The sequence below is a fragment of the Sinocyclocheilus rhinocerous genome, unplaced genomic scaffold, assembly GCF_001515625.1.
Source record: "Sinocyclocheilus rhinocerous isolate Xijiao unplaced genomic scaffold, SAMN03320098_v1.1 scaffold148, whole genome shotgun sequence".
NCBI classification, from domain to species: domain Eukaryota; kingdom Metazoa; phylum Chordata; class Actinopteri; order Cypriniformes; family Cyprinidae; genus Sinocyclocheilus; species Sinocyclocheilus rhinocerous.
The window spans coordinates 3,062,843-3,083,933 of record NW_015653472.1 but is presented as its reverse complement, the minus strand read 5'-3'; the positions used below and the strand labels follow the sequence as shown (position 1 = coordinate 3,083,933).

The following is a 21,091-nucleotide window of genomic DNA, read 5'->3' as shown; positions in this document are numbered from 1 at the left end:
AAGGAAGGTCATCCTTTAGAAACACTGCCATTAGAAACAATCCATTAAGATTATTTTTTTGCGAGTTTGTCCCTCATGATAATACACCAAGCCAACAACCTGTTTGTTATTTATAGCGTTTTCAAGATATTTTTAAAACTCTACACAATAAGGCTGTGTGATTGTTGCTTCAGACACTATAGGCTACATAACATCAAAATCGTCATTCCCGAACATTCCTGAAGCACCTCATAGGCTACTCGAAGAAGGATCTTACTGAAATTCCAATAAACTGAACTCCTCTAATTGTGGAACTGGTGCTACCTATTGACCGACACTCCCTTACATTTTGCTGGGCTTCATCAATTATGCAGGGTAACGGTGCACACTGAAGGAAGGTAGCAGCAACAATATGGCGACATCCGCAATTTCTTCCGAATTTATTCGACATCTGCAGACCAGTGAGGATTTTTTGGATACCCGCTAACGCAATCATAGTAGGTACTGTGTTTAAATATCGCACTCGCGATTCGTTTATTCCTTGCAGTGGAAGTCGTTGCACTGTCAATAAATGTCGCAGAGACGCCGCACGCTGAGGGGGTTTTACTGCCAGATGCTTCTTGAAAATGCATATTAGGTTTTATATTCCGTTATAACTGCAATGACGCTTTATCCGTTCACATTTTTGTGATTAGGCCCTTTCATTCCCCCCCTCTCAAATGACAGTTTTAAGAGCTCATAATATGAGTTAAACGCATTCTTCCAAGGCAATATGTGGTGTGGTATTTGTATTTGCATGATCAATGACGTGATCCGTAGCCTGTAGCTTTGAACCCTCATCTGAATAAAGGTTTTCTTGTCAGCATTAATCACATGTCAAGCTGAGCAAATGAGCAAAAATGCACATGTGGACAGGCTTGAAGTGATCCGTTGTAATTAAGACGTTCAAAAGGCAATACATGCTTGGCTGCTTATTGATTGTAGGGTGGACGCAGGTTGCACGGGTGTGGTATGCTACATTTTCTTGTTTATGTTCCTCGCGAGCAGAAACCTTGCATAACGTCGTTGACGTATCTCGCTGTTCTCTGAAAGCGATAGACGTTTTACTCAGAAATGGGGTTATATGACTAAGAAGACGCTGGCTGTGTGAGCATAAAAGGGTACATACGACGAGAGAGCGAAAAAGGCACTGCAGTATTTTCCGTTTTTCCTCCGCGGCTTCGGCCCGCTTTCGTGAAAGCGTCGGGCTGTTTAGAAACGTACGTTTTCAGACAAATTTGTTTTCTGACCCCGAGGGAAATGTGACAACGTTTTGGATAACGCAAAGATGTTGTTCGTGAAACCATTGTGCTGATAAACCATGGATTTCGTGACCAAACATCGATTAAATCAAGGTAGGACCATTGCGTATTCTGTCAAATAACAATATAACTTGACGATGTTCTTGAAATAAGGTAGAGGTTTGTTTTAAGGAATTGTTGTTACAAATTTATGTCCGAATATACATAATTTATTGACAGGTATTTAGCATTTCAAGACGTTAGTGTGTCGTTTTCATACAAGACAATTATGTGGCGCATAGAACCTCAACCTAGAAAGACACACGGATAAAAATGAATTCATTATTTTATTCATAATGCTTCCCAAATTAACCCATGTCCTCCCATCTGTAAGTTAGCTGGACCACGTAGCCCACCTGACATTTTCTAGAGCTATTATGTGTTCCCGTTCAGCCCAGCATAGTTCCTTAAGTTATTTCGAGATATTTAGGCCCACCCAACAGAAGCCCACCTTACTCATTCCCTCACACCCTTTTTATGACCCCCTGAGAAACAACATGCTTCCATATACTTTAGCTTATGGAAGGTGTACTGTAAACAGAAACATTTAAATTCATAGCAGCAGTATGTCATGAGATTTCTGAACTGCCTTTAGTAACACTGCACACTACTGTTTAACCAATTTGAATGTGATTGTTCACTAAAAGCAAAATTTCTTTACAGCTAATAAAATCTTATCTTTTTCATAATAGATAATTTGTTGAACAAGGAATTTTGTAATCAGTTTTAATGAAATGTAAACAATTTAATGAAACAAGATGTGCTTTTTAACAAATAACTAAACATGACAACACAAATAACAGCATATGGCAAAATAATCCTATAACTGTAACTGCATAATTTGCTCATACTGCAATGCATGCTGGAAACTCAAGAAACCCTTTATTTGCAGTGTTTTCTAGTATGTAAATGTTTATTCAGACAACTCTGTTAGGCTTGGTGGGTCAAAATGTGCAGAAATATCGTTGCTCTTGCATTTATTTATTTATTTTATTTTATTATTGTTTTAAATGTAGCCTAGATTTACAATCATTCAAATTTCCTCCTATATGTGATTTAAAAAAACAAAACAACAACTTGTAATTCCCTTTTTACAGTGTGGTGCTGATTGGACAGCTCCCATAAGGCAAGATTGTCTTTGCTTGTGCTGTTTGGACCACAAGGCTTACTAATAAGACATTGAAAATGACAAATACAAAATGTGTTTGGATTTGTTTAGTATAATAATTTCTTTTGTTTACCCGTTTCATTGCTAAGGGAAAAAATCTACTTAAACCAAACCTAAGATGGTTTGCAGGTCTTCGCTTTAAGCTGGTCTCCTAGTCTGCCAAGAAACCAGCTAAGACTGACAAACCAGCTTAGGCTGGTTTAAGCTGTTTTTTTTAAGCGTTCATACCCATGGGACTTCTGCCACTAACAGAGTCTGTTATGTGCCAATGTTTGTGGCATTCCTTGATATTTTGTTAATGTGTCTGATTTGCTTGAAGGTAAATGGGGTATATTTACTTCAAACGCAGGATGAAAGTGCAAATGCCATTTCTGAAACAAAACTGGAATTGGATGGAGAGAAAAGCTAAAAGTGAGCTAAGTAGCTCTGTAATATCAGGATATGGCTTGGTTAAGTGTCTGGCCCATACGTGCACTGCACACAAGCTGTTAGACGATGTGGTACACCAGGCCTCCCTTAACCCACCCCATTTCCCATTCTGCAGCCTTAGGGACATAACGCATGTCCCGAATCGACATCTCAGTGGAGGTTTTGTTCATAAGGAAGGCAGGTTCAAATCTGCTTGTGCTATCATGTGGTATCTTCTAATCCAGTCTACATCCTTTCAGCTCCCAGCACCCTTTCATCTAAAATAGAAACATCCATCATAATGACCCAAAAGAACCATACCATGAGAACTTATGCAAGCACATATCAGGAAAATAGTCCAATTAATCACTTATCACAAAGGCAATTAATATTATTGCGAGCATAATCCAAAGACAAACATTAAGTATCACCTTTATCTGCTCATAATGGAGGGTGCTTTTCATTTTTGATGAATTGGATGACTCATCCGGGATCTAGTGCCAGTCCCTCTTTAACATGCTCTCAATTTAGCAACAGATTGTTTTGATGTGTAAGGTAATATTTTTAGATGTAAGGCTTAGCGTTTTACTTTCTTGTGCTGAACATATCAGTTTGTGTGATCGGATGATGTAACAAGGTAGTATTGTTCAGTAAGACTTTATCTTCCCACAAGCAAGAATTAAATCTAAATGACAATTTTTGTTTTAATTGTGACAAGATTGTGTGGGTTCTCTTGACTTAGATTTTAAGTATTTAGGCTATAATGTAATACAAGATAGTAGTAGTTGGTATAAATAGTTACCGAAGTGATGATGACTAATGATCATATGTTTGATGAATGATCAGTTTCGATGTACAGATTAGTCAGCTTAAATTCCTTTCTTACATCCAACTGATCTGTCGCTACTTCCATTTCAATGCAACTCCTGAAATTTTAGATTCTTCCATTTGCCTACCTTCATTAACCCTTGTGCGTCAATTAAAAAAAGTTACACATAGGTCCATAGAGGACAAAAATGTCCATGTCAAAAAACTGTCATAAAAATTTGAAGCTTGGGAGCACAGAGTTAAGTTTGGTCTCATTTTAAAGAAGACCCATGGCAGATTATTGTTGAAGTAAAAAAAGTTTAAAAAGTGAAACCAAAAAAAAAGTTCTAGATGTTTAGGTTTATGAAAATGATTTATGAACGATGTTTTATATAAAATATATATTTTATGAAACATGTTGAACTCTATACCTGCTACAAAATCAAAGCCATAAATCTAAACAAGTTGTATTCCAAATTTGAGGTTGATATCTCAAAAAATGAGTAAGATTTTGTTTGGGCGCAGTACCAAATTTACCCCATTAGATGCCAGCAAAACTCTGCTGGTGCACACAGTGCTTGGATTTGTGATTTGCAGTACAGTATAGTTTTTCTCTCTCAAATATTACAAGAACACACACACAAATTTTTTTTTTTATGACACGCATACAGGAACATTTTTTGTACCTAGTGCAAAACAGATTTATTAAAGGAAATGGAAGTGAAATAGTAAAATTCCAATAAAAATACACACCTGTGCCAAAATGTATGCAGTTGGCAATAACACAGGCAAAATGATAAAAAAAAACTAAACTGAAAAGGACAAAAATGTCCAAAAGGTCACACAAGGGTTAATGAGCAGCAAAGTGTATACAAATATTAATGATATTTGTAATATGAACAAATGTAATATTAATGTCATATTAGTAATAAATGTTATCACCCTAAACGTTAGTTACATAGAGTTTTTGCAGTTATAATAAAATACTGTATTCAGGTTCACTTGAAGAGGCTGACATCACGCATCACAATTTTCCATGTTCAAGCACTCTATCAGATCCCAAAAGCAAACAACAAACAGTGCTAATATACACTCACAGTATGCTGTCATACTACTACCTAAAAATTATGATCCTAACCTTTATCTCAGTACTAAAATCTCAGTTGGCCACACAGTGATTCACCTATAATGAATTATTAAAATATTGGTGTCCGGGACACTGTGAGCCCAGAGACTGCTGTCAAAGTCTCTTTCAAGGAAAGTGTTTTCACTCGGCGGCCATATTTGCAGTGCCTCTGGGAAGCTGTTTCAGGTGTCCAAAACCAACTCCTACCTACTTGAATGGGGAAAGCCTGCAATCTCAAAAACTACTTGCCACACTCACATTTAAATTACATATTTCAAATCAGCAATAAAATGTGACTCATAAAAACTGTCTCATAATTGTTGTTTTTTTAAATGCTCAAATAGTGATTAAAAAAAAGCTTTCAAGCTGAAACAGCCAGTGTGAATGTGCAATGACTTTACCAATTGTCAATTGGCTCTTGTATTTAGAAGGCTGGACATATTATATTATAAGTAATACATATATAAATAATGTATACATTACTTATACATTATAAGTAATGTGAGTGCACTGTCTTTGTATGTCTAAAGTCTTTGCTTTTCATAAGCTTATGTTAAAGCAGGTGTCACCAAACGTGGTCCTGGAGGGCTGGTGTACTGCAGAGTTTAGCTCCAACCCTAATCAAACACACCTGAGCTAGCTAATCAAGGTCTTACTAGGTATACTTAAAACTTCCAGACAGGTGTGTTGAGGCAAGTTGGAGCTAAACTCTGCAGGACCGAGTTTGTTGACCCCTGGGTGAAAGGGATAGTTAAGCCAAAAATAAAAATTCTCATCCTCAAGCTGTTCCAAACCTGTATGTTGTCTTCTGCTGAATACAAAAGAAGATACTTTGAAGAATGTCAGTAACCAAACAGTTTCTGGTCCCCAATGACTTTCATGGTTTTTGTTTTTTATTTTTCCATACTATGGAGGTCAATGGGGACCACCAACTGTTTGGTTACCCACATTCTTCAAAAAAGTGGAGGCTTGGACTCGGAAACTGCATTTATTCAGTCTGTCACAACTTAACAAGCAGATTAGATATGAAAAATTTGAATTCAAAACTGGAAAGAACTTTCTTGATCTGGTAAGCTCTTTTCCCAGTGGCTGACTTTTGGCATTAAGGGTGCACCAGGTTCATGTCAGTTGCTTTACAGGTATGCACTTTTGGACCAGAACAAGTTGCAGTGTGGACAAGAGTACTGTATAATTCTGACTGTGTGAGCCTAGATGTCCAGTAATGTCCTTTTATCTTTCCAACATAGAACTTGGCTGCCGTGGAGGGTACATAACAGGAGAAGAAGTTGCTGCAGGATGAAAACATGGCTGCACCCATTTCTGCACCGCCAGGACCTGACAGCTTCAGATACTTTACCAGGGAATCTCTGTGTGAAATCGAGAAGCGCATTGCTGAGGAGAAAGCCAAACCGCCACCTAAACCAGACAGCAGCTACCGCGACGATGATGATGAGAACAAGCCCAAGCATAACGGTGACCTGGAGGCGGGCAAGAGTCTGCCCTTCATTTATGGGGACATCCCTCCTGGCATGGTGGCAACACCATTGGAGGATCTCGATCCTTTCTACATGAATAAGAAAGTGAGTGTGTCATCATGTCTATTCATATGTCCTGCAAAGCTGGCCTTCACACATTATATTCTAAGCAGCACACTATGGATCATTATAGATGTGGAGAAGCTGATGTGTTTTTCCCAGCTTTTTTCAGGTCATTTATTTTTATTTTCTTATATAGAAACACCTGATGGTGACACACGGCTGTAGGATTTACTTGGTAAACATGCCAATATGAATGACTTCCTCCTATAATCCGCTACAATGCTGAAGCATTTGTTTGTGGTTTATGTATGTTGTAGATTGTGAATGAGATGATGCTTTAAAAAGTTTTGGAGAGGTCAGCAGTGGTCTGCTGAAGCTTTATGGTTCCAGCTGACAGACTTGTTTTAATTGTTCCAGCAATAATCCTTTAGAAAAGAAACGCTCCAGTGCATTTAAAAGAACAGTGCACCATATTAGAACAACTCTGAGTAGTGGGACAACGGTAAGATAGTTAGGCCTAATTAAAGATGGCCTGTAATGTTGTTGTTGTTGTTTTGGTGTTGAAAACAAGACTACTTGTTTGGTATTCTTTAGTGTTGCTATGTGTATGTGAAGAGAGAAAAATTGTGGATAAAAGTGACTTCTCTGAAATATATTCCACATTTATCCAAAAATGTAGACTAAGTTTGGGTTAGGTAATATTTTTAAAGAGATTTTATTGTAAAAGAAATCCATTATGCTGACCGAGACTGCATTTATTTGTTCAAAAATAGAGTAAAAACGGTAATATCTTAAAAATGTATTACAATTTAAAGTAACTCTGTTCTTTTTTTAAAATATATTTTAAAATGTAATTTATTCTTTGGTATTCTTTAGTGTTGCTATGTGTATGTGAAGAGAGAAAAATTGTGGATAAAAGTGACTTCTCTGAAATATATTCCACATTTATCCAAAAATGTAGACTAAGTTTGGGTTAGGTAATATTTTTAAAGAGATTTTATTGTAAAAGAAATCCATTATGCTGACCGAGACTGCATTTATTTGTTCAAAAATACAGTAATATCTTAAAAATGTATTACAATTTAAAGTAACTCTGTTCTTTTTTTTAAAATATATTTTAAAATGTAATTTATTCCTGTGATGGTAAAGCTGAATTTTCAGCAGCCATTAGCCCAGTCTTCAGTGTCACATGATGCTTCAGAAATCATTCTAATATGCTGATTTAGTACTCCAGAAACGTTTCTTATTATTTTCTGTGTTGGAAACAGTTGTGCTGATTAATATTTGTATTGAAATGGTAATACTTTTTTTAGGGTGTTTTTGATAACATTATATATGTCTTTGCTGTAACTTAGAATAAGTATTTTATTCAGCAAAGCATTTAAAAACAAACCTTACTGACCTTACATGTTTAAACATTAGTATATCCATGTTATGAACAGAATTGCTGGGTCCAGTCAGAGCTCACAATTAATGGTTATTCTATTGCATTTTGCCATATTAAAAACCTTGAGCTCAAAATTTAAACCTGGAATTGTTTTAGGTATTTGAAGTTAATGTTATGATGTAACTTGAATATGAAATTGTTAAAATTCTGAACTTCTGAGCTTCCATTGAAGCTCAAGATGCTCTTTGGATCATTCACAAATCATGCTAAAGGTTCTTCACAATCTTGTGGAGTAAAAACCAAATACCACGTTTTAAAATTGACAATTTTCAGTTCAACCTTTCATCTAAAATGTTATGCTGATAATATAATTTATGGTGAAAATTATGTAAATATTATAAAAAAAACATGCTCTAAGACTTTTAAATGAATGCACAGTTTCTTGATATGTTACCAGTCATAAAACAGTGGTTTCTTTTTGATGTTGCAAATGAGCAATATCAGATGCAAGGCAAGCTAGTCCTCAAACAGATTTTCAGGAGCAAGTTGTTGTTATGAGATGTAGCCTACGGGTGGAAGATGAGGTCATCTTTTCTGTCTGAGAGCTCAGCCCAGAGCTCAGCCCTGCGTTACTGTTTGGCTTGGCGCTAAGTGCAGTGGTGAGACTTCAGCAGTGTTTGCCACACTGGACATTACTAAATAATGAACAGACTCATTTGTGCGTTAATGCCTGTTAATGTGTGCATGTGTTGAAGCGTTTCCCTGCCTCCCTCTCTTGCTCTCTACCTCTGTCTCATTCCTCTGCCTCCCTCTCATGCAGCACACGCTGACTGTTATGTAACCGCCTGCTCCATGCACAGGAAGGAGATTTCAGTCTCCTGATGAAAACCTCATGGAGGAGCTTATGTGAAAAGCAGTCTAAAGGAACTGAATTATGTTCCAAACTGAATTCATTTATATTGTAACAATCACTCACATTAGACCTTATATTAGAATTTTTTTAATGTTTAGATGTGTCTCTGCATTGCATTTTCATGCACATGCCATAGACATGTTTTAGCTCTTGATCGAAGTATCCTGCAATCTCAAGGATTCAATGGCTTTTTGATTGAATGCTTTGCCAGCATTGGGATCAGATCTCCCTGCATCCCATTGTCCTTTTGTTTCCTCATGCTAGGCTCGACTTGCAGCCTACAGCAGTAGTGAAACCTGAGTCTTGAGGCTCAGGGTAGCTCTCTTCATAGTGTAAAACCAGCTGAGAAATGGACTGGCAGCTTTTAAATCCAGACCCGTGACACTATCTGAAGCAATTAGCCTAGGAAGCTTTGCTACAGGAGCAGCTGATGAACTCCATCACAGATGATTCAAGGAGTTGGTTATACATTATGTTGAAAACAAATCAATTGTGAGACGGAGAGGCTTAACAGGATTTACCCAAGTAGGACATGTTGGATCTACAACCTCCTCGGTCCTTAAAAACATTGATTTATATTTATGCATTTAGAAAATTCTTTTATCCAGTGTGATTTACAGTGCATGCAAGGTATGCAGTTAATTAGTAAGTGTGATCCCTGGGAATCAAACACATGACCATGCCTTTGCTAGTGCTATGCTCTACCAGTTGAGCTTCCACTTTCTAAAAGGTGCTGTAATTAAGCTGATTTGCTAAATTCCATTTTCCTAAAACCCAGCTTTTTTATTTTATTTTATTTTATTAGTAGTAATTTTTTAGTAGTAATTGATTTTTTAAATTGTATAAATTGTTGTATTCTTTTTTAAAATTATTTTTAAAATTATTATCTGTTTTATATTAATATATTTATTTGCGTTTCTATTGTATTTTATCTGTATTATTATTAATATTATTATTATTATTATATTTCATATTTCAAAAGTGAACTGAACCGTACCGTGCTGTACCATGCAGTGTAAAGGCGCCATTAGAAGGGCTCTTCAAAATGTGCCATGTAGCACCATTGTGTCTCCTTGTGATGACACAGCTCTAATGGCCATCTCACTCCTCCCTCACATCTGCTCAAAGCCTCAGCACTCTCAACATCTTATAAATACTCATCTTATAATGTAGATTTATACATTATAATCTCATTTATTTCTGTTAGCTTCATACCTCAGTACATATGCTGTAAAATGGCTACATGCAGGAACTAGCCTGTACATTTTTCTCTGTGCTTTATAAAGAGAAATACAAAACAGTCATTCTCTTAATTGTAATAAACCTAATTAAATCACAGATTTGAAAGTGAAGCTCACTGTAGATGTTTGAAATATTTTATAATGTATGAAATTAAATGTTATAAAATGAAGAGAGTTTGGCCTTTGATTGTGTCGTAAGTTTCTATTGATGTGGCAGATGCTGAATTATTGGCTCTGAATTTCATTCATCAGTTGCTGCTCTGCTCGTCATGCTTAGTCACCATCTCTGTAATTTCTTCATGTTTCTCTCCTCTCCATGTGTCCTCCACAAGTCTGGTCAGTGCCTCACCTGCATCTTTTTTTTTACATCACTTATTCCTACTCACTTGGCATCATCCTGTAACATGATCTCTCTCTCTCTCTCTCTCATTTTCTGTATGCTCTCGTTCTCTCTGTGTCATAAAACAGAAGAATGAAACAAGGTAATCCAAACAACAGGTTTAGTGCAGGTTTTGACAGCTACACATGGATAAGCAGGTGAGTGATTGGTCAACAGGGCAATGCTGAAATAGAATGTAAGAAGGTAAGTCCATGCAGGTAATTGGTCGGGTAGCATTCAGGAAGGAACAACGAGGCCAGACAACAGTGAACTGAGGTGAGCGGTTAATATAGTCTGTGCTGATTGGATGTGACGGGTGCAGGTGATCTGAACTCTGGAGACTGTGAACGAGTGGGCAGAGTGTAGGGGTCTGGTGCTGTGGAGGTTGTTGACTCTGTGACAGTACTCCCCCCTCCTCCACAGGCAGCTCCTGATGACCGCGGTGGGCAACGACGAGGGTGGCCTCTGCCTCTTGGTGCTGGACAATCAGGGTGAATTCAAGTAGCAGAGATGGGTCTAGTATGTCATCACGGGCAACCCAAGATGTTTCCTCTGGCCGAACCCCTCCCAGTGTACGTGGTACTCTAGGTGACCGCTCTGTCGTTGGGAATCTAGGATGGTGTTGACTCAGTAGATGTTGTCCTCCGAAGGATTCATTGGAGGAGGAGGAGGAGGCATGTCATCAGCACCAGACCCTGGAGAGGAAGGAAGCAGAGGATCAGTATATGGGTTCAATAGGGATACATGAAAAGAAGGTGAAATTCTATTGTGAGGAGGAAGGTTTAGCTTGTATGTGATTTGTTGATCTGACTCTGGATTGTGAGTGGACCGACATAGTGGGGACTCAGTTTGCGACAATGAAGTCGAAGACCGTTGTCCCGTGTTGAGAGCCAGACCTTCTGCCCTGGATGGTGCTGGGGTGTTGCTGATCTTCTAGCATCGGCTTGACTCTTGTGTCTCTGAACTGCCCTCTGCAGGAGTATGTGAGCTGAGTCCTAAACCTCTTGCTCTCCTGGAACCAATGGTTGACAGCTGGAACATCAGTAGGCTCACCTGACCAGACAAGTTAACGGCTCCAGCTTTCTTGATGTTCATGACAGTATGACTGCAGGTATCTCCCGATTTCTTTTATCTTCCGCTCAGTCTGGCCTTTGGACTGTGGATGATATCCCAATGTTAAACTGACTGTGACTCCGAGAAACTGGAAGAAGGCGTTCCACACTCGGGAGATGAATTGAGGGCCGTGGTCCGAGACAATAACTTTGGGTATCCCAAAATGACGAAAGACTTGCTGGAAGAGGGTTTCAGCAGTTTCAAAGGCAGTGGATAGTCCTTTCAAAGGAATCAACTTGCATGCTTTGGAGAAGCGGTCTACAACGACGAAGACACTTGTGTGAGAATCCGAAGAATGTAAGTCTCCACCAATAAACTGGTGTGCGTTCTGGCGCACTATGGCTGCCGTCGCATCATCCAGGTGGATGCTGCACACTGGTGGTGGATGAGGAGATCCCCCCTCACAATGTAAAGCGCTTTGAGTGCCTAGAAAAGCGCTATATAAATGTAATGAATTATTATTATTATTATTATTAGTCTTTTTATTAGTCTCTATTATAAGTCTGTGATGAAATCAATTGTGACGTGTGACCAAGGCCTGTTAGGTACAGGAAGGGGGACCAGCTTTCCCTCAGGTAGGTGGCGAGGGACCTTGGATATGGCACAGACTGAGTAACCTTGGATGAACCGGGAGACGTCCTGGGCCATATTGGGCCACCAGTGGCAATTGCTGATGAGCAAGAGGGTTTGCTGGCCGTATGATGTATGAGCTGAGTCCATGAGGGACAGACAGAAACGAGTTGGCACATAAATCCGTTCCTCAGGACACTGCGTGACTTCCGCAATCTGGTCATCAATGGACCACTCAATCGGGCTGACAATGATGTTTGGAGGGAGGAGTGGTCTCTGACCCAGGGTGGTAGACACGGGACAGAACGTCTGCTTTCTGGTTCTTACTCTCTGGCCAGTAAGTCACAGTGAAATTGAATCTGGTGAAGAGGAGGGCCCAGCGAGCTTGACAGGTGTTTAGTCTTTTGACTTCCCGGAGATACTCAAGATTGCGGTGTTCATTGATGATCTTAAAGGGATGTTTAGCTCCCTCCAGCCAATGGCACCACTCTTCTAAGGCAAGTTTGATGGCCTGCAGTTCGCAGTAACCGATGTCAGTTGCACTCCACTAGGGGCAGCTTCTTAGAGAAAAAGGCACATGAATGGAGTTTGGGAGGCTCACCCTGCCGCTGATACAATATGGCTCCTATCCCGGTGGTGGATGCATCAACCTTGATGACAAAGTACAGTTCTGGAAGACTGAGGGTGAGTTGGACAGTCTGTACGGTATAACAAGATATTAGTAGTGGCCTGATGGTGTTACGAAAGCTGTCTTCCACTCGTCACCCTCTCGGATCTGAACGAGGTTATAAATGCTCTGCAGGTCCAACTTCATGTAGATGCAAGCTCCCTGTAACTGCTCCAGGGCTGCTGGGACCAGAGGAAGAGGGTACAGGAACATGACCGTCTGGGAGTTGAGAGCACTGTAGTCGATACAGGGGCACATCCTGGTTTTTATGAAGCCCCTCCCTCAGAAATACGCAATCGGGCTGAGATTAGATAGCTTAGCATTGCAAAGATGAATTTTGATACTGATATCATTTGTTTGGTAACAGCCCAAATGTCTTTTATTCTAATTGACTGATTTTATTTTATTTTTTTATTGATATATTTGTATTTGCATTTTGAATGCAATTTGGCAATTAAATGGGTTTAGTTTTCACGGTTATTAATGTATGCAATTTCAGCAATAAAATTAATGTTAATTTTTCTAAAAAAGAAAACAAATTAGTTGTTTATTTTAAGAGATCTATCTTATTATCTCTTGTATATTTAGTATTGCTCTTTAATAAAGAAATTACTTCTTATCCGATTAATCGATGGAATAATCTGTAGAATACTCGATTACTAAAATATTCGATAGCTACAGCCCTAATGGAGTGCACATGGAGAACTTGAGGACAATGTTCCCTTCGGAGGTGAAGCTTGCGAAGTAGATTGAATGAGATTAAATTTCTGGCAGCTCCAGAATCTATGAGGGCTTTTGCTGAAATAGATTGATGGGAAGTCATTAGAATAACATCTGAATGGGCAAGCGAGGATATCGAAGGTGGTATATGGATAGTAATCACCGCTGAGCATGGAGGTCTGACTAGACACAAGGGAAGGAGGTGTCCCTCTGAACCGCAATATAGGCATAAACCCTTGTCAATTCGGCATTGTAGCTCTGTATTCGATAGGCGAGTTGAATCGATTTGCATGGGTTCTTGTACTGGAGGGGCGACACATGTTGTGGTTGGTGGAGGATGCGCTGGTTGATCCAAGGAGCAGGCAGTGAGTCGCTGTGAGATTTGAAACGATCACTGGATGAAGTTCTCTTATCCAGTCATGTCGTCATAGATCGCCATTTGTTGGCGGATGTTGGAGTTTAAACCTTGACGAAATGCAGTGATTAGGGCTGTTTCATTCCAACTGCTGATGGCTGCCAGAGTGCGAAACTGAAGAGCATAGTCAGTGACTGAAAATTGATGGAGCCGGTAGAGTTGATCATGCACTGAGAGCATGCTAGCGGTCTGTCCAAAGACGTCTTTAAAGTGCGAGGTAAACGCTGTCAGCAAGTTGGCAACTGGTCCATTGGTGTCCCACATAGCACATGCCCACGGCAAAGCTCGTCCAGATAACGGAAGTAATGTATGCGATCTTGGCACGATTGTTGGCGAACAGCTGCATTTAAAAAAATAGAGAGCATTGTAGCAGGAATCTGCTGCAATCCTCTGCCTCTCCTGAGTAGGTCACTGGTCGGTTGTATGCATCACTGGAAGCGGCTTCACGTTGCATGTTGTGGTGTAGTCTTCTGTCATAAAACAGAAGAATGCAACAAGGTAATCCAAACAACAGGTTTATTGTAGGTTTTGACATATACACGTGGATAGCAGGTGAGTGATTGTTCAACAGAGCAATGCTGAGAGAGTTCAGTGAATAACAGTCTTATCTTTGTAGTTTTGGATGAACTGGTGTTGGTGAGCCGGATCCAGAGGTTGGGACATAATCTTGCGGGAGCACAGGTTTCTAGTTGGATGCAGATGAATATCAAACGGAAGAAGGTAAGTCCATGCAGGTAAGAGGTCGGGTAGCATTCAGGAAGAAACAACAAGACCAGACAACAGTGAACAGTGAGTGGTGAGCGGTTAATATAGTCTGTGCTGATTGGATGTGACAGGTGCAGGTGATCAGAAATCTGGTGACTGTGAACGAGTAGGTGGAGTGTAGGGGTCTGGTGCTGTGGATGTTGTTGACTCTGTGACACCCTGATATTTTTAAGCGTCACGCCTGTTTCACACATACTCCATCTGCAATGCGTATGTGTTGCGTTTTTTTTTTACCCACCCATGTTAACGGATTAGAGCGTTCACAGCAGTTGCGGTCCGTCAGTGCGTTCCAGGACCGTCGCGTCTGCAGCAGTGCAGCGATCGTTTACGCACCAAGTCTATTTTTGCTGTGCTGCACGCGCTGAATTAAAGTGACAGTGCATTGTTTGCGGTAAAAATGAACATGGATTGACAACAAAATGTAGTAATTTCACAATAAATTTATATAATTAGTCTACTTTGTTTCACAGTCAACACGTGGCTTTTTGGCTAGGTTTAAAACAAGGAAAAGGGCTCTTTTAGATAAACAAGGCAACATAATAGATGCACTTGTGGAGGTAGAAAAACAAAGTTATTTAAGACCTGCGGGATTGCTTGTAATAAAAATTTAAATGCAAAAGAAAAGGCACAAGAGTCGACCGTTTCTGTCAGTGGTGAGTTTTAATTTAAAATGTTTGTGATAGCCTACTTTTAACAAGAAATGTAGGCTAAATGCTGTGTTTAAATTTGTTGCCACTTGCTTGAGCGACTTGTACAAACCTAGAAGTCAAATGCATGAATACGTTGTTTATATTTATTGAGTTTAAAGTAATGTCTATGAACGATTGTTACTGTACTGTGATAAAAGAAGATCACAATGCTGAAAAAGCTTTTTCAGTAACAACGTTTGGATTTGAAATCAAAATAATGAAATGTTGCAGCCTCGGATCAGTAGCGGATTTAGATTTTATTAATTACATTTTTTAGTTTTATGAACAAATGCTATTTCGTGGTGCATTTCCATCAGTATTATTTCTCCCCTTTTTTCTTTTTTTACCGTAGCTGCTGATTTGAAGGACATTATGTACAGCTTTTTATAGCTTTTGCTCTTTGTGTTGTTTTTATATTTTTTTATTTCCCATTTGCTTTCTTGTTGCCCTTTTCTTTTTCCACCTCCCTCCCTTCTTCTCACTGCTTACTCATTCCTCTCTGGGCTGTCTTTATCTGTCTCTTTATCTCTCCATGTCTTTTTGCTTCTCCATTCTGGATTATGAAATTTTCAGTAGCTGTGCAGCCTGTCATGCATTAAAAAAGGAAACCCACATGCACTTCTCTTGTGTGTGTGCCTGTACTATAGCAAGCAAATACTGAGAAAGGGCAAATGTATTTTTGTTCATATATGCACCACTTCTGCATTATTTTTTCATCTCATGTTTCATATGTGGCTGAGTATGGGCTGATGGTTTGAATGATTCTTCTCCTGTTTTGAACAAAGTGTGATGTCTCGCACACTGTTGGGGTTGCTGAGCAGTGAGCAGATAATTTTTTGACTAAGCAGGTCTCAGTATGTGGTTTGTCCGGTGCAAAACGTGCCAAATCGGTTGTGCGGATCACTCCGCTGTGGTGACCACTGATAAAAAGGGAGCAAGCCGAAGGAAGAGAGAGAGAGGTCTCAGTATGTGGTTTACATGGTGGCCTGATTCAGTCTGACCCAAATAGATCCAGCTCTTCTCCGTCTTTAGTTACATATTCAATGTGTTATTTACTGAGCTGTGCTTCTTTAACCTAATTTGTCATTGTGGACCAAATTTGGAGTTTCTACATGTATGAAGCAGAATCTGCATCTGATGAAACAGGGCTGCGTTGATTGGCGCTCTCCGTGGTGCTGAAGAGGGTTTCTTAGGCTACGTTCACACTGCAGGTAAATGTGGCCCAAATCCAATTTTTTTGCTCACGCGTTACTCTGATCTGTTTTTGTCATGATAGTGTGAACAGCACAAACCGCATGGAATCTGATCTTTTCAATTCTGATTTGTGCCACTTCCATATGTGGTACTAAATCCGATACATGTCAGATGTTTTGCAATGCGAACGCAGTGTGAACAGTCATGTCGGATTTCATGCGACTTTTACTTCACTCTAGATCGACATTCGTCATAATTCCGCGCTGACGGGAGACACTTCAAAGAATTTTACCCAAAGTTATCAAGACAGTTGCGAAAGGTAATCAGTGGAAGTGAAATGTGTCAGAACTCATAAGAATTACAGTCTGTATACTCTATATACAAACAAAACATGAGGGCTCGTATCATAAAAGCTTCAAAACTGTACTGTCTTTTGTCACATCCTTGTCTTTATTTTTCATAATGCCTGCACATAATTTCGCCGGATTCAGCAGCAGATTACACTATAAATAAATGCATAATCGCTTACTTTATGTCCTCCATGTTTACTTCCGTATGACAGCGCGCTGCGCAAGTGCCAAATCCCTGTTCATATTGTTCTTTTGCGCATGTGGGTCAGTTCAGAACCATGATCTGCTCACACTGTAAAATTGATATTGGCCACATTTAAAACAACAATGTGAACAGCTACACAAAAAAATCGGATTGAGAAAAAATTGGAATTGAGCACTAAGGCTTGCAGTGTGAACGTAGCCTTAGCGTTCCACTAAACTCAAGCATGTAAAAGGAAGTGCAGGGGTGCATCCCATCTCTGCAAATGTTCGTGACCTCCCATGAAACTTTGATGGTAGCGAGCATGTTTTATTTAAACAATTATGAGGTTATCTACTGAAAGGCTGGTGAGCTTACACTGACTCGTTCATGGTGTCATATAAATTCAGACTTCTCAGATTCAGTCAGTAGTGAGAAGTGAGGTATCCGGGTAAAACCAAGATATATACATATTTAAATCAAAGAGTTTATTGAACCTTTAGACAAAATATTTAATAAAAAAGTTTGCATATGTGTGTTAAGTTTTGTCTTATTTAAGACATCAGGATTTGAGAATACGGAGCTCACATTCCAGGAGGAAAAAAAAATCTTTATTTTATTCAGAGGCCCAAAGTGAACAAAAATATGCAGTTTTCACAGCAAAAAGATGTGTATGAGCCTTTTAGAATTCTGCTAAAAGTGTGAAATATCAATCAGAGGACAGAAAGTATGTAGTAAATTGTGTAATTGTTTTGATAATGCTGGTAATTTAGAGGCCTTAGAAATGTATGTATCAATTATTCAGTAGGCTTTGTAAGGTTAATAAGCCTGTATGTGTATTTCTTTCCTGGAATGGGGCAAAATGGCCTAATGAGTCACTAATGTTTTTCCAAATTCTCTGGTGTGCTCTGCTATTTTGAGTTGTTTAGTTACAGCTCACGGAAGATCATTTTCTGTTTTGGCGGTAAATTCTATTGTATGTTAAAGTTACAAAACAGAATTCAGTACTGTTTCTATATTCTCAAACCTATATGTGACTTTAATATTGCTGCTTATTCAAGGGTTATCATGTCATTGCTGACATTTATGACTTTTTTTCAGCTTTTGGCAAAAAACAAAAGGATTTAATTGAATGAATATCTGGTTGGGTGAATTCAATACAATGGCAGTACATTGTGACTTAATAAAACACCAAAGAGTGTCAGCAAAAAAGTACAAACAGCTCATTGATAATTTGGTTTTGGTGAAAAACAACCCAATATCTAAGCAGTATTGACAGTAAAATCATGGTGGATTCCGTTGTGCTTCAGTGTGCCACACTCCAGTCCAATAGGTGGCAGAAATGCAACTTTTACGCTGCTGTTTAGAAACAGCAGAATTTGATGACAGATTTTTCATTGTTGGGCAAATTATTTCATTGAAAATTCCTGCGGCCTCATGCTTATGTCCAAATCACAGCCACACTGATATTCATAACACTCTGTTGGACTAAATTAGAGGCACTCTCAACAAATCAAATTGCAGAACCAGAGATAATTGTTGTACAAATATAGTTATATAATCTTCTACCATTTTATTGTGCTCCAAAGACAATATGGATGTTTTGCATACAGAATTTGATTATAATTATTTAGTAGCATATAAAGCAGTATGTCTTCATCATGATGCCGTGTCCTCTAGAAACAGACGCAGGTTTTCAGTATGAGATTATTACTTCTTTAAGTCCATTTGAATAAGTGATGATGCCTCTCTCTGCTTGTAACTAATCTAGTGTTTCTCTTTTTTGTTGTTTTGTCTTTGTCTTCTCTCTGGCTTGTTCTTTTTTTCCTCTCCACAGACGTTTATAGTCCTAAATAAAGGGAAAACAATCTTCCGCTTTAGTGCCACATCTTCCTTGTACATGATAAATCCTTTTAATCTCGCAAGGCGAATAGCTATTAAAATTTTGATACATTCATATCCTTTTTCAGCTGTTTAATGTATGTGATAAATGTCTATATTGTCTTTCTCTGCATCAAATATGTAATATGTCTGCTTATTGCTAGAGTGCATGGGAAAGTCCAGAATAACGCTTAGGATTCAGACTAATATGTTGTAGTTAAGCAGTGTTCCACTGTGGGACTGTTACAGCATATCAGTGGGTGTGGATGTAGGTGTGAATTTTAGATGCACGACAACTGTTTTGTTTGACAGTAGAGATGCCAAATAGAGAGAGAAAATGGTGGAGCTCTGTCGCCTGTTTTCAACATATTGTGTCCTGTTTTGATGCTGAAACCCATGGCCAAGAACGTATGCCGTGCAGCAGCAGTCTCCCTATTGGCCAATAGAGCACAATTTAAAAATGTGCTTTCTCTCTAACCATATATTCAGATTGTGATGTCAGTCATGCCACATTAACTTGCAGCTCATTCATAAAACAAATACAGACAGAGCCATTGCTGTTAATATTGAGCTGAATTAAAACAAAAATGTTCAAACATATACAGTATCAATGAGATTTGAACTGTAATGCTATGCCCTGTCCTGTGAGGACTGTTTGACTAATTTGATGGTTAATGTAGTTGTAGTCCAAACAAAAACATTTTAACTGCCTACATAAATGACACAAATGTGACCCTGGAGCACAAAAGCAGTCTTAAGTCGCTGGGGTATATTTATAGCAATAGCCAAAAATACATTGTATGGGTCAACATTTTAGATTTTTCTTTTATGCCAAAAATCATTAGGACATTAAGTAAAGATCCCCACTCATCTTACTTTTAATGTAATATACACAATTTTTTTCCTTTTTTTTTTTTTTTTTTTGTGAATACTGAAATCATTCCAACGTGTTATTTGTTGTTACAGTATATGATATTTTATATGATATTTTTATATATAATTTTGTTAATATTACATATTCAGTTTTGTTAAATAAGTGTTTGTCTGATACTGTAAATATGCACATTTTATACCTCTTGCATTAAACATTTGCAAAAGTGGCTGTTTGGTTCAATATATAGATGTATATTAAATATTGTAATAAAGCTAAAAAAAAAAAAAGATATTGAAATATAAATATTGCCTAAATATTGCCCGGGCAGTGCTTTACAACTAGCCACAATTCACTATTTTCTGTCTGTATTTGGCATTCTGTTATTGATGAGTGTCCTGATATTTATATTTACAAAGTAATACAAAGTAAAATGCTTTTTTTGTTCTGTAATGTTCTGTAATATCTCAGAATTTCCTTAACTGATACCCACAGTATTCAGCATGTTCATTATGTGTACGATTTTGACCAACTGTGTGTTCATGACTTTTAGTAATCCTCCTGAGTGGTCCAAACAAGTAGAGTAAGTATTGATCCTAACCACAGCTTGCCTCATAACAAGCCATTGCCACACAAAATGTAAATAAATATACACACTAAAAATATAAAGCAGATTTTAGTTCCAGTTTTTTTATCCAGTTACTTTTGCTCTTTCCTTCAGGTATACCTTCACTGGAATTTATACGTTTGAATCAACTGTAAAAATCATTGCCCGTGGATTCTGTATAGATGATTTCACATTCCTTAGAGATCCATGGAACTGGCTGGATTTCATGGTCATCTCAATGGCGTAAGTATTCTGTCATTAATGTAATTATGAACCTTGTCTGATTTGTGAGCTATCATTCGGTTAATATAAAATCATAAAAATTATCACATATGCTTAAAGCAATTTTCTGCCTCATTTATAATGGGTGACGTAAAGAAATACTGGTAAAGCTGTTTGTGAACTGAGCTCTTACTGTATGTGGGGGACGCAAACAACACATTTTCAGCTGTTATTTTCTGTCTCTAACCATATGAACATTTTTAGGTAGCATCTTTATGGATGTGGCAGCTCTGCTTATGTCTTGTCCAGTTCCTCACAGCTCTGCATTTGTCCTTGTGACTGTTTATCTCCTCATCTCTCTGCTGTTCTATGAATATACCTCTTCTGAGAATTTTCATCGTTTCTACCGATCAGTGTTTAGAGCCGTTCACCAACAACACAACTCCCAGCAGCCCATGCAGAAAACTCTCTCTCTCTTCCACTCTTTCTCTCTCACTCTCAGTCACTGACTTTTTCTGCCTTCCTAGTTCTCATTCTCCATTTTTCACTGTATCTGTTTT

The 21,091-nt window shown here is 38.5% G+C and overlaps 1 protein-coding gene across 1 annotated transcript in view; it reads left to right on the top strand.

The window, feature by feature from the left end:
• The window catches only part of LOC107716197 (sodium channel protein type 8 subunit alpha-like), a 58,958-nt gene continuing 37,867 nt past the window's right edge, over nt 1-21,091 (top strand). The window contains exons 1-5 of the mRNA XM_016522565.1: nt 1-476; nt 6,076-6,408; nt 18,788-18,906; nt 20,196-20,285; nt 20,424-20,552. Coding sequence (XP_016378051.1) covers nt 6,133-6,408; nt 18,788-18,906; nt 20,196-20,285; nt 20,424-20,552 — 614 coding nt within the window. The 5' untranslated portion in view covers nt 1-476; nt 6,076-6,132. The remainder of the gene's footprint in view (nt 477-6,075; nt 6,409-18,787; nt 18,907-20,195; nt 20,286-20,423; nt 20,553-21,091) is intronic.